This window comes from Athene cunicularia, assembly GCF_003259725.1.
Source record: "Athene cunicularia isolate RWA chromosome 1 unlocalized genomic scaffold, athCun1 chr1_part2, whole genome shotgun sequence".
In the NCBI taxonomy this organism is placed as follows: domain Eukaryota; kingdom Metazoa; phylum Chordata; class Aves; order Strigiformes; family Strigidae; genus Athene; species Athene cunicularia.
In genome coordinates this window covers 6,557,147-6,571,859 of record NW_020799092.1, presented here as the reverse complement: position 1 = coordinate 6,571,859, position 14,713 = coordinate 6,557,147, and the positions used below count along the sequence as shown (strand labels likewise).

The 14,713-nt window shown below is 38.3% G+C and overlaps 1 protein-coding gene and 1 long non-coding RNA gene across 16 annotated transcripts in view; one reads left to right on the top strand and one right to left on the bottom strand.

The window, feature by feature from the left end:
• Window positions 1-505: 505 nt before the first annotated feature.
• LOC113489597 lies at window positions 506-14,243 on the bottom strand. Its single transcript, XR_003400061.1, has 3 exons — window positions 14,214-14,243; window positions 1,265-1,374; window positions 506-570 (listed from the first exon to the last, which is right to left on the bottom strand). It is a non-coding gene; the product is annotated as an uncharacterized LOC113489597 (long non-coding RNA).
• A 187-nt stretch (window positions 14,244-14,430) lies between these two features.
• The window catches only part of C2CD5 (C2 calcium dependent domain containing 5), a 72,159-nt gene continuing 71,876 nt past the window's right edge, over window positions 14,431-14,713 (top strand). For 14 of the 15 annotated variants that reach the window (XM_026865320.1, XM_026865346.1, XM_026865329.1 and 11 more), the window contains exon 1: window positions 14,496-14,686. In XM_026865320.1, the coding sequence (XP_026721121.1) occupies window positions 14,597-14,686 (90 nt within the window). In that variant the 5' untranslated portion in view covers window positions 14,496-14,596. Of the gene's footprint in view, window positions 14,687-14,713 lie in introns of all 15 variants that reach the window. The other variant, XM_026865435.1, reaches the window with a different exon arrangement.

The window sequence follows — 14,713 nt, the reverse complement described above, 5'->3', positions numbered from 1 at the left end:
GGACGGGACACAAAAAACCAAAAAAACACGAGCCCACAACTTTAAAACCCCTCTGATGAATTAGAGGTCACAGTTTATTTGTAGTTCACTTTCTGCCAGACAGGGATTACTTTTTCTCTACCAAGGAGGAAAACTTTTCCACCAAGAAAAGTTCTCCTTAATTATATGTGTACATGAAAGTTGATGCCAGAATTCAAACCTCTGGCAGAAAATATTTTTTCCTATAATAACATCTCCATTTCTTACTCTTTCATAAAGCAAACTCTTTAATTGCTTCCAGAAATATTCTGGGTTTCTGCTCTTCTCTGGTGTATTTAAACTCCCTTTTTTATCTTTTTGATGTTTTTCAGCATTCTTGCTGTTTTTCAGCTAGCTATTAAAACCTGATCCTCATAATTCACTATATGTTTTCATTAAAAAAAAAAAAAGTGAGGCTTCTCTCAGAAGGAAGAGCTCACAAATAAGAGGTTCTACCTGGCCAAAAGAGTCTGGTAAAATCTGAATTTCGTATGGGAAGGATCACAGAGCAAAACACAAATACAGGAACAAAGCAAACTTTTGATGCAGTTGCTGAAAGAATAAACAACATAAGAAAAAGGTTAGAAAAATTAAATGTAATTAGTACAGGGTTTGGGTTTTTTTGAACACAGTATTGGGAAAAAAAGAACAGGAAATGACAGAAAAACTGCATGATAGACAAGCTTTAGGCTCAAAGTTCAAGAAGCAGCTGAAACAAGCACAGAAGTAGCTGTCTTTGATCCATTTTTAGAAAACCCTGAAGTTAATTCCAGTTTTACGTGACCAAAAGATGCTGCTGTGTAGACACAAGGTGAGTGAAAGCAGTAGAAGCATTTAAAAAATAAGATAAGCTGTTTCTATAGACATAGCCTATGGAAACCTTTTCCAAAAACTAATCACTACTTTTATATCCCTTATCAGCAAAACATGGAATTTATTCCAATAAAATTAATGTTCAATGCATTTAGAGTAAATTAAAGAAAGCATTTTTAACTGAAATAAGCATATGGAAAATAGCACTTTGGGCAATTTAGGTAAATTTTGTGGCTGAATAATTTTACGGCTCATAATAATATCTGCAGCTACTGCACATACCAAGTTAAGGATCATTAAGATAAGGGTAATTACATCTTACTCTTGTAGGGTACAAACTAAATTGGCAAAAGTCAGGAGGGATATTTTTTCTTCCAAACTTAATTTATTATTGCACTCCATATATTTTTAGGGAATATTAGAATATGTTCACCTATTTTTGAAGCCTCTTGTTCTTGGATACTGCTGATAGTAGAAGGGTGAATCACTAGTATCATCTGACATCAGATTATTTTTGGTGCCCTTGGTGGAAACCCACAAGGCCTGCAAACACACAAGCAGAAATTCATAGTGAGAACAATGCATTGCATTTTGTATATATTGAAAAGCGTGTTAAAACATTAATGTAGCCATCTTTAATACATCTTTAATTTCTTAGCTTGGTACTCCATAAAAATGAGAACCTATATCTACATTGGGTATTCAAAACACATGCTGCTGCATGTCAGCATGGAGATCTGAGAGAAAGTGTGAGCCCTGCCACCGAACCTTTCTGCTCACTTAATGAGCTCTCTAGCCCCTCATGGGCTGCTGAGGAAATCCAGGTCCTCAGAGGGCTCTGCATAATTCTCAGTGGGTTTTTTGTACACAAGCCCAGCTGCATATCAACTGGTGCTGCATATGTAGAATACACATAGATTTAGCTTTTAGTTTCTATATCTCTTTTTTTATAATTGCATCCTGATAGGGCATTATTATGTTTTTATAAAGTTGCTTGTCATACAAATACAATATGCTTGTTGAAAAGACAAAAGGAATCCTAGAATGTATCAGGCAAGATAGTCCTGGCTAGGGCTACCAACAAATACAGAGGTACATGGGATACAGAAGCAGGGGAGTTATAGTAGGAAGCACTGTTGAGGCTTCATCTGAAGTACCGTGTACAATTCTGGTCCTGTATATGAAAAAAAGAAACAGATATGGAAAAAGTATAACATGATTCAATAAATGGAGACCTCTGTTCTCTTGTAAGAGAAGTCTGGAACTTGGCTAGTTCCATTTAGCACAAGAAAAGCTGTGTGTGGTCAGAACTACCCTACCCACCACAAAAGTTTCTGGACAGATGTATCCTAAATGGAAAAGATCCATTTAGGCTAATAAATAATATTAGTGTGCACAAAATAGGCATAAACTGATACTGGAGTTCTAGTTGGAAATTTCTAACCATGCATGAAGGTTCTGAAACAGCCTTCAAATATCAGTAACAAGGACAAGAATTGTCTGAATTTTTTTTAAAAAACCAAGTACAGTTAAATCACCAGAAACTTGGTAATTCTGTCCTCTTTGATACTGAATCAAAAATAATGGGCACCTTAATGTTGGGTAGTGTATTATTTCTAAGAAATACCAGACATTCCTGTGTGTTTATTCTCATCAGAGAGGAAAGTGGAGAACAAGAGCTAGTTAGCTGTACTTTAAATTCGGCGTCCTACTGCTTTCAGTTGTGGCCATTTAGAATGAGATGCATTCTATGCTTCTATGCATAACCCAGTTTACCTCCAGCCCACCCCTAGTTAAGAGTTTTAATACTTCTCCATATCTGACCACATGGTTATCTTATGTGGCTAAATCAGAATTATTCTTTTTCCAGATTACTTTTTAGCTGCATCAGCTTCAACTATCTGATTTTGTTCCTCACAATTTAGGTACCATCAGTTAAAAAAGCTGTGAGTGAGGATTGCATTTTACCACATACCACAGTACTTTTCAGTGACTGTGCGAAAAAAATGTATACAGCAAACAGAAAATGAAACTGTGATGCATATCTGATTTATGAGCTGAAGGTTTCCTTACCTCTGGGAGCCATTCAATATCACAGATAGATTTGGAATATAACTTCTGTAACAGCATGCTCTGATAACGAAGCCTCAGTGGAAAAGATCGTAGCTGAAATGGTTACATCTGGAAGACCAAGCTGTTTCTCCTTTTCTGTGCGCAGATAACAAAAAGTGTCCATGGACACAATTTTGTATCCTTATCTAACAATCACCAATGAGAAAAAAGAACTTGCAAGATTCAAATTACAAAGGACAAATTACTGGTGGAGTCATCCTTTCCACACTTTTCTATTAGTTCCCGTAGCTTGGTAGTATCACTTCCAAAGAGATTTTGCCTCATCCTTTTAGTTCTCACTCATGCTCTGGTCTGTCTAAGGCACCAAGCTAAGAATTCCTGGCTCAGAGGAGTATCAGAGTACATAACAGTCAAACAGATCATATGTGTGCACTTCAAACACTAAATAACATGTTTATTAGAAATACTGCCCATGGAGAATAAGCAGTACACTTCTAGCAGAGTTTCTCCCTAGGCCACCGACCCTGCTTTTAGACTGAGTAGTCTGGCGACACCAACTACCAACCCTGTATCAGTGACTATAAATGATTTCAAATAGGCCATCTGCAGTATAAGTTATCTATTGTGATAGTTCACGTGTTGTCTTATCTCAGTGACACCTAAAAACCAAAACCAAGTACTACATGCATGTGTTTATAATGCAATATCTTAAACAGCAAATATCACACACACACACACACACACACAAATTCAACTGTTATCTGAGACAGTTTGTGCTTTTTTAAACTTGAAGATAAATGCTATCAGGATGTTTCCCCACACATGCAAATAATAACAAGGTTAAAATAATATTACATCTGTCTTAATTTCAAAACAATCCTCCAAAATGAAGTGAAGGCTGATGAAGTGATTAATCTGTTGATATAAAGCACTGAAACTTACATAGCACATTGAGATAATCTCTAGTATAAATGGAAAATCACTGGAAAGGAAGGCCCTGGATAAACTGTGATACTATGGGTGATAACAGTTAACTCTTTGGATTCAAAAGCTTTGTGCGAATTGGGCCTTTAAAGATTCAGGGCCTTGTCTTCACACAGTCATAGCTCTGCTTTACAACAAATTCTTCAGTTGACTGACCTTTGCAAAAATGACATGGAGGCTTGTCTTTGCAAACTGATTATATCAATCTTGCTTGCCTTTCTTCAGTGGAGGGTTCAGGAGTTACAGCAGGAAAATCAGTAGGTTTTCATACTATTCAAAGTCATTTGTGAGACGTCTCAACACTGGAAGTGTAAAATTACAACACAAAATTAGTGAACATGTCTAAAAATGAGGATGGATGTACTGGAATATTCTGCTGCTTCTTGCCTCTTTCAGATGGTTAAAATTAGCCAGGGCAGGTCTGTTTTCAGTTCTTGCATTTAGTAACAGCAAGAGAGCAGAGATCTTTCTTACTCCAAGAGCCTAAACTGTAGGATACAGCTCTTATGGGATGGCAATCACATACTTGTTTACATGAAAACTTGTTTCAGCTAGAGAGGAACTTTTTGTTACTCATTAAAAATACAGTAGTATATCTCCTTATTTTGTGTTAAACATGAATTAATTTTTAACTTTAGCAGAATTTTCCCAGCTGCTAGATGCTTTGGTGCTAGCTAGCAGCCTACTTACTTTAACTTCCAATTTTAAGAGTATACCCTCCTCAGGGCACTGAACACACCAACACAATTAGAGCAGGTCCAATTTGCTTTCACCAGCCATATCCACTGCTGTCCATAATTCTCTCTTGTAATCCCTTTCACCTCTCTCCTTGGTCTTTAGGTGTCAGCATCCAAGATGAGCATTAATATGCCAAACCTGTATAGCTTTTGTGGAAACAGGTAAGTGGTGAGAAAGTTGTCATCTGTGGCCTCTGCAGTTTCTGCCCTCCTGGTGCAAGCAGCTGGGCATAGGCTCAGGTCTCTGCCCTTGCTTCTTCCTTAGTCTTTGCCCCACAGCTCTGGTGGGTTGGCTGCATCCAGCCTTGTAGATCATGGCCTCACCTTGCTGACTTGTCTTGACTTTCAACCTGCCTCATTACTATACACCTGACTGCTAATTACTGGGCTGTTAACTGAACTGTGTTACCATCACTGGACCCACTCAGCTCTTCTTGTTTGGGTGCTGATGGGTGATGTCATTGCCCCTGTCTGATGTTACCTTTAGCTCCTGGCTTGCCTAATTAAGGTCTGTATTTAACTTCCATGCACTAAAAGATGCTCAGTCATTCTACAGAGTTATTATGTGTAATTAAGCAATGTATTTATCATATATTTCTCAAGTTGTGTTGTTCACAATAATCTTTCTTAATAAAATCAAAGCAGTCCCTCCCTCAGCTGCTATCAAGACAGTCCAAGGTGATGATCATAATTCTCCTGTACATAGAAGCAAAGAAAGGCAGAACAAGACTGATGAATGAGAATTTTTGTACTTTGAAGGCAGTTTGAAGACACTGTCCCCATATTTCAAAAGCCCTATAAATTGCTGTTAACAGGGTCAAATGCAGCATTGAACACAACTCTGTCAGGAATGAATTAAGATAGTACTCAAAGAAAAAGGACAGATTACAGGATTCTATTTTAGTTAGCCAGGTTTTACTCTAGATGATTTTACTTAAGAAATAAGGTGAAAAGTAGTGAATATAAAGAGATTATTTCAATGGCTAGTAATCAAGAGAATTAACTGGATTAATTCCAGTTGGATAATAAAGAATGGGTCAGTACCAAGACCATTCATCTTCTCTCCTTTCCCACCATACACAATTTAGTTATATGAATCCACAGCTACATATGGTAGGATTATTTTTTTTAAAACTATCTTTTCTGGGGCTTGAGCTATCCTGCAGGTCTTGAACTTTTATGCTTTTCCTATGAATGGATACTTCCCTCTGACCTCAGGTAGGACTCAGGAATCATGACAGGACTAAAACAAGATTTGCTTTGTTAGAAGTAGTCATCTTGATTGCTCCAATTACCCATTGGCCACAGATAAGAAAGACAGGAAGACACTCTCTGCTTTAGACTTCTGTGTGGCTTCTTATACAGCATAAGATTTTATCACCAAAACTCCCTAGTGCAGGGCCTCAAATCCTATAGCAGCAGCACCATTCTCTTGCCACACCAGATAATGCACATTCTCAGTAAAAAAACCCCAAAATTAATTTGGAACTTCTAGTTGGGGCTCCCTTCCCCACCCCTCTTTCTTGAGAGCTCTGAATAAGAAGAGGACAGTTTCTTCTATTCACCATCACTGTGCACATGGAAGGAGAGTTTTTTAAATCTAGTTTGTGAAGTGCTTAATCTCAAAACAATCACAGTTCCCTCTACTTTACCCACATGGTGTGCCATGACCGCTTAGCTAAGCTGAGTTTGACTGACATTTTCCATAGCAGTAGCACATACTTTTCACAACAAATCAAATGGTGACGAAAAGTGAATTATAAGAATATTACTTTTGGTTTATAGCTTAAGCTTCTAACTTTACCAGCCCTAGTTAACAACCTAGTTTTTCTGCTTCCTATGTATTCAGGGAGGAGACAGAACTCTGTGAAGCTCTTCTATCTCCTTTGGCTTGGCATGAGAGTTAAACTGTTAATTAACAATGTGAACCCCTCTGTATCAGATGTTTTGATGGCTTACGAATATCACTGTGTAGACACAAGCCTGCATTCCACTTCTGTAAGAAGCTGAAGTTAAGGCATTACATGCTGTTGAAAAAACTCAGTGGTTTGCTGCGGCGGGCGGAGGAAGCAAGCAGCCGATTCAATGTGAATGATAGAGCAAGCTTCAACTTTATTGAAAGAAATCACACCTTATATAAGCACTCTACAATACACTACTTGCAACTCTATTGGATACATTAAAAAAGCTACATTAATATCTCAGCCATTGGGTACATCTAAAAGGTCACATTATAATATCCCAGCCCCTTGTGGCATTTCTGGTATGCATAAACATCTTTCTTGCTGTGAACCTGCTTCCCTCCCAGGGCTGTTTAACTCTCACCGAGGTCATAATGTGCCCCAATTTATCTCCTTGTTCTCACAACAGTCCCTGCTAGCATCACTGTACCCTGGGTTTTTTCCTCTGTTTACCTCAGGTGGCTGCAATCAGCTTCTGCAGGGAGCTATGGCCTTGCTCTCTGCAAGCCATTCTCCAACAGTTTGCCTCTTTAATTTTTTTTTTTATTTATTGTTTATACATTAAAAAATGTAATGTTAATAACTCAGATCATCATGTCTATTCCAAATGAAACACAAGAAGCAAAAGCATCACATGGTTTAAGAACTGCATTCATTCCATGTTTTAGAAGACAAAGATTTATTGTTTTGATTGTAATCCAATTTAATCTCTTTAATGCACCAGGAAATAACCTGCATATCTTGTGAAGGATCTTGAAGACTACTCTATAGATAGTTTATGCAGAATTACTAAAAATAGTCTCCAAGACAGACTGACTTGCTGAGCAGTATGTATGTACTCTGGCTGCCTGTGCTATAGCTGTTAACAAGACAAACTACAAGGACCATAGCTTTAATAAGCATTAACCTACTTCAGAATTTCAGGATCATCATCTTTGATCCTGACAGCAATTTCAATATATAAATACATTCATTAATATTTCCATGTTTTGGGATGGGACCTGAATAAATGACATATTTATACAGGAAAAAGGAAGAGAGAATACCAACAACATTAAGCAGAATAAAACCCCCCAGCAAATATAACAGGTTCAGTAACTAAATTATTACAATCATATTACAAACATATTACAATCACTGTTAAATATTTTGTTTCTTTGTCTCAATCCTTAAAAGGAGGAAGGCAGAAATGTTTTACGTGTCACTGAAGGACTAATTATCTTCTAACAATACAATTACTGCTGCTGACAATTAAATTTAATTAAATTATTAACTACATGTTGTCTAATTTAACTAGGGCTTTATAAGCATGAAGCACTCTGAATAGCTATTATTATTGTACTGCTTGTAACTATCGTTGCTAGAGCATGTGTACACAGGATTCAGCGGCAATCTCTGTGAACTGATATCCCAGTTATGTCATTGCCACTCATTGCTCATAAAACGCACAAAGTCACATGCAATGTTATTTCCCTCACAGAGCTGTAAGAAAGATAAATGATAGCCAATTACTAGCTGAGAACATAACATCAGATCCAGTTGTTTGATTCTGCTGGTAGGTGACTGCATACATTCCAGTGTTAATGAATATTTAATTTATCCCATTTTTTTTTATGTCTATATTGAAATTGAGACGTTCATAAAGCAATAATAGCATGAAATAGAATATTTTGATGGCTCCCTGTTCTTATGAACTGCTTGATATGGACCAAATCTGAAGCTGCTAAAATCAACAGAAGATTGTCTTGAGTAGACTGTTGAAAAGATGTCACATTCAAAAGAATATGAAGTGTTGAGATCTCATTTCCAAAGGAAATACCTTCATTTGATATCCAGGAAACAAGTGTACATAAACAATTCAGAAATATAATTTTCTACATATTGGACTACAACATATTGGCCCTTATTTTTACTCTCTCACTGTAAGCCTCAAGAATAATTCTTGGCTTCTGTTTTTCCTCAAAGGCTAATCAGATTTTATTCAATTCACTAGATCCGCACAAGAATAATATTTCAGAATATCATTGGAATTACAAGAGTTTTCACTAGATAAGGTTTTTTTCCATACATATTATAGGATATTAGCACATTTATCTGGATCTGTCTATCACCAGTGCAGTATTTGAATCTCCTGACTATGTTTAACTTCAAAAATCAGTTCCAAGATACTATCTCCAAATACATTCAGTATAAATGAATAGACAATATTATCATTATCACCAGTGTCAGCTCAACTTAGATCCTTTAGTCTGGGTAACAACTTTGAATAGATTCAGGACAAAAGTAAACGACCCGTGTATACCGTTACTCATATCATACTTTAATGCCATCAGGGAAATCACTTAGTATGATCATCTGATTTTTTTCTAATGGTTACAGCATGAAGATTAAAAAACATTATTGAGATGCAACTTCAGACACAGTAGGATAAAGTCAGCAAAACAGAGCCCATAAGATCCTCCCCAAATAACAGAGTAAAAATTAACTTTTGGGCTCAAGTACTAGGTAGCCATCACTTACTGACTGCCTTCAGGGCCTCCTTCTGCAGCTGTCTCCAGGCTCACTCTCCCTACATAGAATGTGTATGGACAAGGAGGAACGGAGGGAGGGCACTGCACCAGCAGCAAGGTGACAATCCTGGAGGACTGTAGCCTGCCAACAGTCACCTTCCTGCTTCCTGTAGTGCAAATCTCTGCAAGGCCACAGGCCTTTTCTTTTTTGTTCTCACCCACAGGTCAGCAAAAAATTCAGTCTCAGTGATGGGACTACAGATTCTAAGTGCTCCCAATGATTTATGATTACAGGCAATTAAAAAATGCCTACCTTTGATAACTTGCCCAATGATAATTTACATTTCCATTAGTCATGTCTACATATTTTGAGTTTTAATTTGTTCTGCTCATGTTTCCATTCTTTCCTTATCACACCTGCTATCTTATAGACCCTTATGGTAGCAGGAATTTGTTCATGTAGATAGTAACAGACATTAACACTGCTCTTAATCTTCTGTTTAACAGGCTTAACTACAGTGAGCTCCTCCAGTGTAAATCAGAAACCTCAGTAACAAAGCCTTGTTCCCCCCAGGAGTTCATAATAAAACCCATCTCTTCATTTCAGTGAGAGTGTTTTACCTTACTGATTTTACTGAGACAGGATTTCACTCCATATCTTTTAATCTAATGAGAGGGATTAGGGGTTGCAATGCCACATTAAATACACAGAGGCAATAATAAATAGTAGTGGGCACACATAGAACAGAAGTAATGTTGTTGTTTTGGTTTTGTTGAGATTGTCTTGTTTGTTCGGGGGTTTTTTGTTTTGTTTTGTTTTTTCCTGAGATGCAGGGGTCCTTTTCCTAAAGACATATATGTCACTCTGGATATAGGACCCCTCTGAGCCTTATTAAAATATTTTTGGATCAGTGTCCTGTAGATTTCAACCAGATTGCTTTGAAACATGTAGTTTTATAAAGAGATGTTGTGATTTTTACGGAAACCAAAAACTGGTACTGCAGAGTTTGCTTTGTTGGTAAAAGTTAATAAAAACTCCTGTTTCAAAGACTACTTATCACAGGAGCCAGTGTCTTCTGTGAATACTAATTATCTTTGGTGCATTTCAACAAACAAAAAAATCCAAAAAACCCTTTTCATTCCTTTTTGTACAAATCAGCTCAATACATTATAATCAAAAAGCACTTTTCCCCATGGTTAAGACAGAGCCCACCACATCTCAGGGCATGTGTTACCCGAGGTGACCACCACCTTCTAATCTGTATCTTGAAGAAGGCTAGTAGGCTAATATAATTGAAACCTACCCTGAAGTGATGGGTCAGCAGATTGAAGTTACAGGGAAAACCTTTTCTTTAGAGTTAATTTTTAAACTAACGGTTCAACATGCATGTCTATCACAAAGGAAATCTCTATTTGTTGGAAACCTAAGCATACAGTGAGCTAGCAGTTAAGCAGAAAACAAAACACAAAACAAAATTCTATCATACTTACAACAACTGGAAAAAGAAGGGATATATGAATCTTCACATTTAGATGGTAAAATCTCCCTGTGTCCCCATACAAAAGTCTTCTGTTTTTATTTCACCCATTTTTCCACATAAGATATTGTTAATATTACAATTAGCAATATTCTTGGTTTGTATAGTTGGGTTACAATGCTATTTAATACATGACAGTACCTGTTCAAATAAGATAATACTGCCCTTTAAGCATCTCATACTTGTTGCTGAAACACCACTTCTGTTGTGACAACCTGCTAAAGCATCACTTATAAGCAGAAGGGAAAAAACTCAGCAAGACACAAAGTGGATACTAAAGTGCAAAGTCAGATGTCACATGTAGTTTTTTCCTTATGATGAAAATACATGTCAATATTTTCTCTGAACTTTTGCATGCATATTACTGAGAAAGTACATATTAGAGTTTTGGTTTCAGGTACATCCATTACATTGAACATAATTTGCCTATAACAGAGGGAAATTTTAGATGCCTCAAATAGTTTACATAATTCTAGGGCTTTGACTAAACTTTCAAATGAGTCTCTTCTAACATTCCCTTTCCTCAAGTCCCTGCTGGCCCTAGAGAACTGGAATACTATTGGAATGAAATGTGTTAAGTAACATGCTGATTAATGGTAAGTCTCATTCTGCCAGTATTGAAAGTTCTCAGCCCTAAGACAGGTATAATACACCAAGCAGTTTTCTTAATGAATTAAATCATATCTATTTGATTCTTCCACGTATCTAAGAAACATATTGGAACTGGTTCTCTAAAACAGGTGTTTTTCTCCTTTCTAGTCCTTTGACTAGTAAAATCTTCCACTGAAAAGCTGGATTCTTAGAATTTTTTTGAGAAATATACATTGCATTAATCCCTGTATTTCACAATCCCAGAGTTGTTCACTGGGCAACACTGATAAAGCTTCTCTGGAACTTTATTTCCTATTTGAGATATTATACTTCAAGAAAAATATGGCCTAATTAGAGAGTCATCAGGAGACATTAAAAAGAATGTTTAGAGGCATGAAAAAAAGACCTATGAAGAAAGAATGGAAAAACTAAAGTTACTTATTGGAAAAATTAAAGTTACTTATTTCAAACAAGCAAAAAAAAAAAAAAAAAAATTAGATTCTTCGTCCATAAAAAAATCCATGAACAACTTTGCATGATTAAAGGGAACAATTCTTTCTTCTCTCTCATAAAGTAAGAGGATGGGAGTCCACAAGTGAAATTAGTGTAGGCTTTTTATTAAGTTGGGGCTCCTATTGGCTCAGATGCTATAAATTAAACAACAAAAACATGTTACCTAGAAGAATATGTAGCAGTTACTACCAGTCTAATCCTATTTCTAAAGGGATAATCTATTCTCTAGATTCAGCGGACAAAACAAGAACAGACTTGCATTTCACCAGACCTCACCGCTCCTCCCCTCCCCCCCGCCTCCCCAGTTTTAACTTTAGAAAAATCTTTTCTCAGAAGTTTGAGAATAGGAAGTGTTGAGGTAGATTGTTTAGGAAGATTAGAGATGTCTTTAAGAGACAGGCGTGCTGCAGGTTTACAAGAACCTGCCTTGAAGAGATTACAGTGTTACATGTTTTCTTAAATGTTTCAGCAAGCATCTGAAACAATAATGTCTGAATTGTTTAAGGATTGTCCCAAACTGCAGCTATTGCATGTAACAAGGCAGTACATTTAGCCAGGTATTCACTGTATTAACTGGCCGTTAGTCAGGCAAATTGTCCAATCTTTGGTGAACAATAAAGAGCTCCGGTTTTGTTTGCTGTGTTCAGTGACTAAAGAGGGGTTTAGAAAGGCTCTGGCATCACAAACGGGTTTGTTAAAGCTACCTACCCATCACTACATACAGAACTAAACTATGTTTGTGTCCTTTTGATTATAATGTAAAGACAGTTTCAATCTTTTGTTCGATGGGCTAGAAATTCCTCTTCCAAATTAAAGAACTTTTTTAAAGGATTCATGATAAGATGAAAGTATTCTACGTATCACAAGACGTGCTGTAAAAATCACAATAACCACACAGTGCTTCCTAATAATTGTTGCATTGTAATTTTAGCTAGTAAAAGAAGCAAAGAAACAGGTGTTTAGCCAGAAAAAAAAGAACATATGACAAAGTTAACTCTTACATTGTTTTTACTTGTTTGTACTCAAGAATTTATTTTACACCCCCTAAATCCTGGGCTATAAAGCAGTACACCACCAGTTAAGGAAGGCCAAACAATGCTGTATCTAACATGGGCAGAGAATGGTTTTTTTGTAGTCCCATCTTCTGGTAGTTTTCTACTCTAATGAAGGGAAGTTAAGACATAGGAATGGCTATATTAACAAGCAACGGTCAATGAATGGCCCATCTTTAGGGTGAAAGTGCTGAGGACCTAGCACCCATACCATACGCAATTCAGGGGGTTTATCATGCTACCTTCCATTTGCTTCTACAGCCCAAACGCCCTTAAACAGCTAGAATGTATTTAATGTATTGCTAGTTTACACTTTTCAGTTTAGTCTTATCCAAATGAAAGATTCAATTCTTATGCTCTGTAACCACTCAATTATATGAGCCAAAACAACATTTAAACTGGTGACACCAGGAGATCCCATTCAAAAAGCACATTTCTGGTCTAAACAAAACCCTGAACACTAGTGTATTTTCTGGTTTTGATTCCCTTCCTGGGTCTTTGCTCTTTACTACTGTTTTGCCTGAGGAGCAGTATCATTCCTGTACTCCACTCAAACAGGGATGGATAAGGAAGAAAAATGCATCTAGCTTGTTTATAATTTACTTGGATATGATGCATACTAGCAACAATGTGAATTATTCCAAAGGTAACTTAAAAACAAGCAACAAAGTCTATATTAGTGAGACTAAATGCAGCTAGCTGGAAGATCCACAGCCAAAGACATTCTATACATTAATTTGCTATGCCACACACATTTCATTTGTATGGTTTGTGTTAGCAGTACCAGATTGCAGCCCATAATATTATTTAGTCTTTTTGTAAGATAAGGAAGAAAATAGCCAACCAGATCTACCATTGGCTCAACATCTGGGGACTCCTTAAACACAAGGGGTCTTTTATATGCCTGTTCACCACCACTCTAGCAGGACAGTCTACACCTCACAGATGACATGCAACCCGGTTTCATACTCCCAAATTCCCACCTGCAGGCACACACTTGATGTGGCTCCTGACCAGCCCCACTCCTTTGGTTTGCCTCAAGCCCCCACAGCACTGTTTCCTAAAAAAGGAGCTTTTCAGGCATCAAAAAGTCAAAACCTGGCTACAAGCACCATCTGAAATCCTATTTCTGATAACTAAATTCCATTTAATCTATTCATAATCCCTTAAATACCAAAAATATTTGTCTTTGATTAAGAAAAAACCTCAAACCCATGGGACTTGGTTTAAATCCACTGGAAGGACCCTCCCACCGAGTGCCTGGAGACGCACACATGTTCCACACCTCCTCTTTAATGGGCCCTCAAGCCCGAAACTGCAGCAGCTCCTTTCTCAGGGAAAGCTGGAAGCACAGAAGGCCCGAGCCACCGGAGCCCCAAGACAGTAGCCCGCGACCCATCAAAAAAAGGGGCGCACGGCTTACAGCGGGGCCTCCGTGCCCACAACGCCATCTGAGTTTGAGGGAACGCGATGGGGGCAGAACCAAGCTGCGCGGCGGGAACCCCCAGGCCCTGCCGCCCGAGGGAAGAACAAGAAGCAGAACACAGCCCCCCAGCGCCGCCGCCCCCCCTCCCGCTTGGCCAGCCGCTCGCGGCGGTGACCCAGTACGTAGCGCATGCGCCCAGCGGCCGTTCCCTCCCTGACGCAACCTGGTCCCGGCGACAGGCAGGGGTACGCAGCCGCAGAGCCGTGCCTGCTGCGGCGCATGTGCGCCCTCTCTCCCCCCGCCCCCCCGCCCTGTGCCGTTCTGCTCCATGGGACGCGAGCTGCTTTTTCCCTGCAGCCCGGGGGAGGAGAAAGAGGAAGATGCCGGGAAAGCTGAAGGTCAAAATTGTGGCAGGGCGCCATTTGCCTGTGATGGACCGCGCTAGTGACCTGACTGACGCCTTCGTGGAGGTTTGCCCGAGGGGAGGGGCGCTGCGC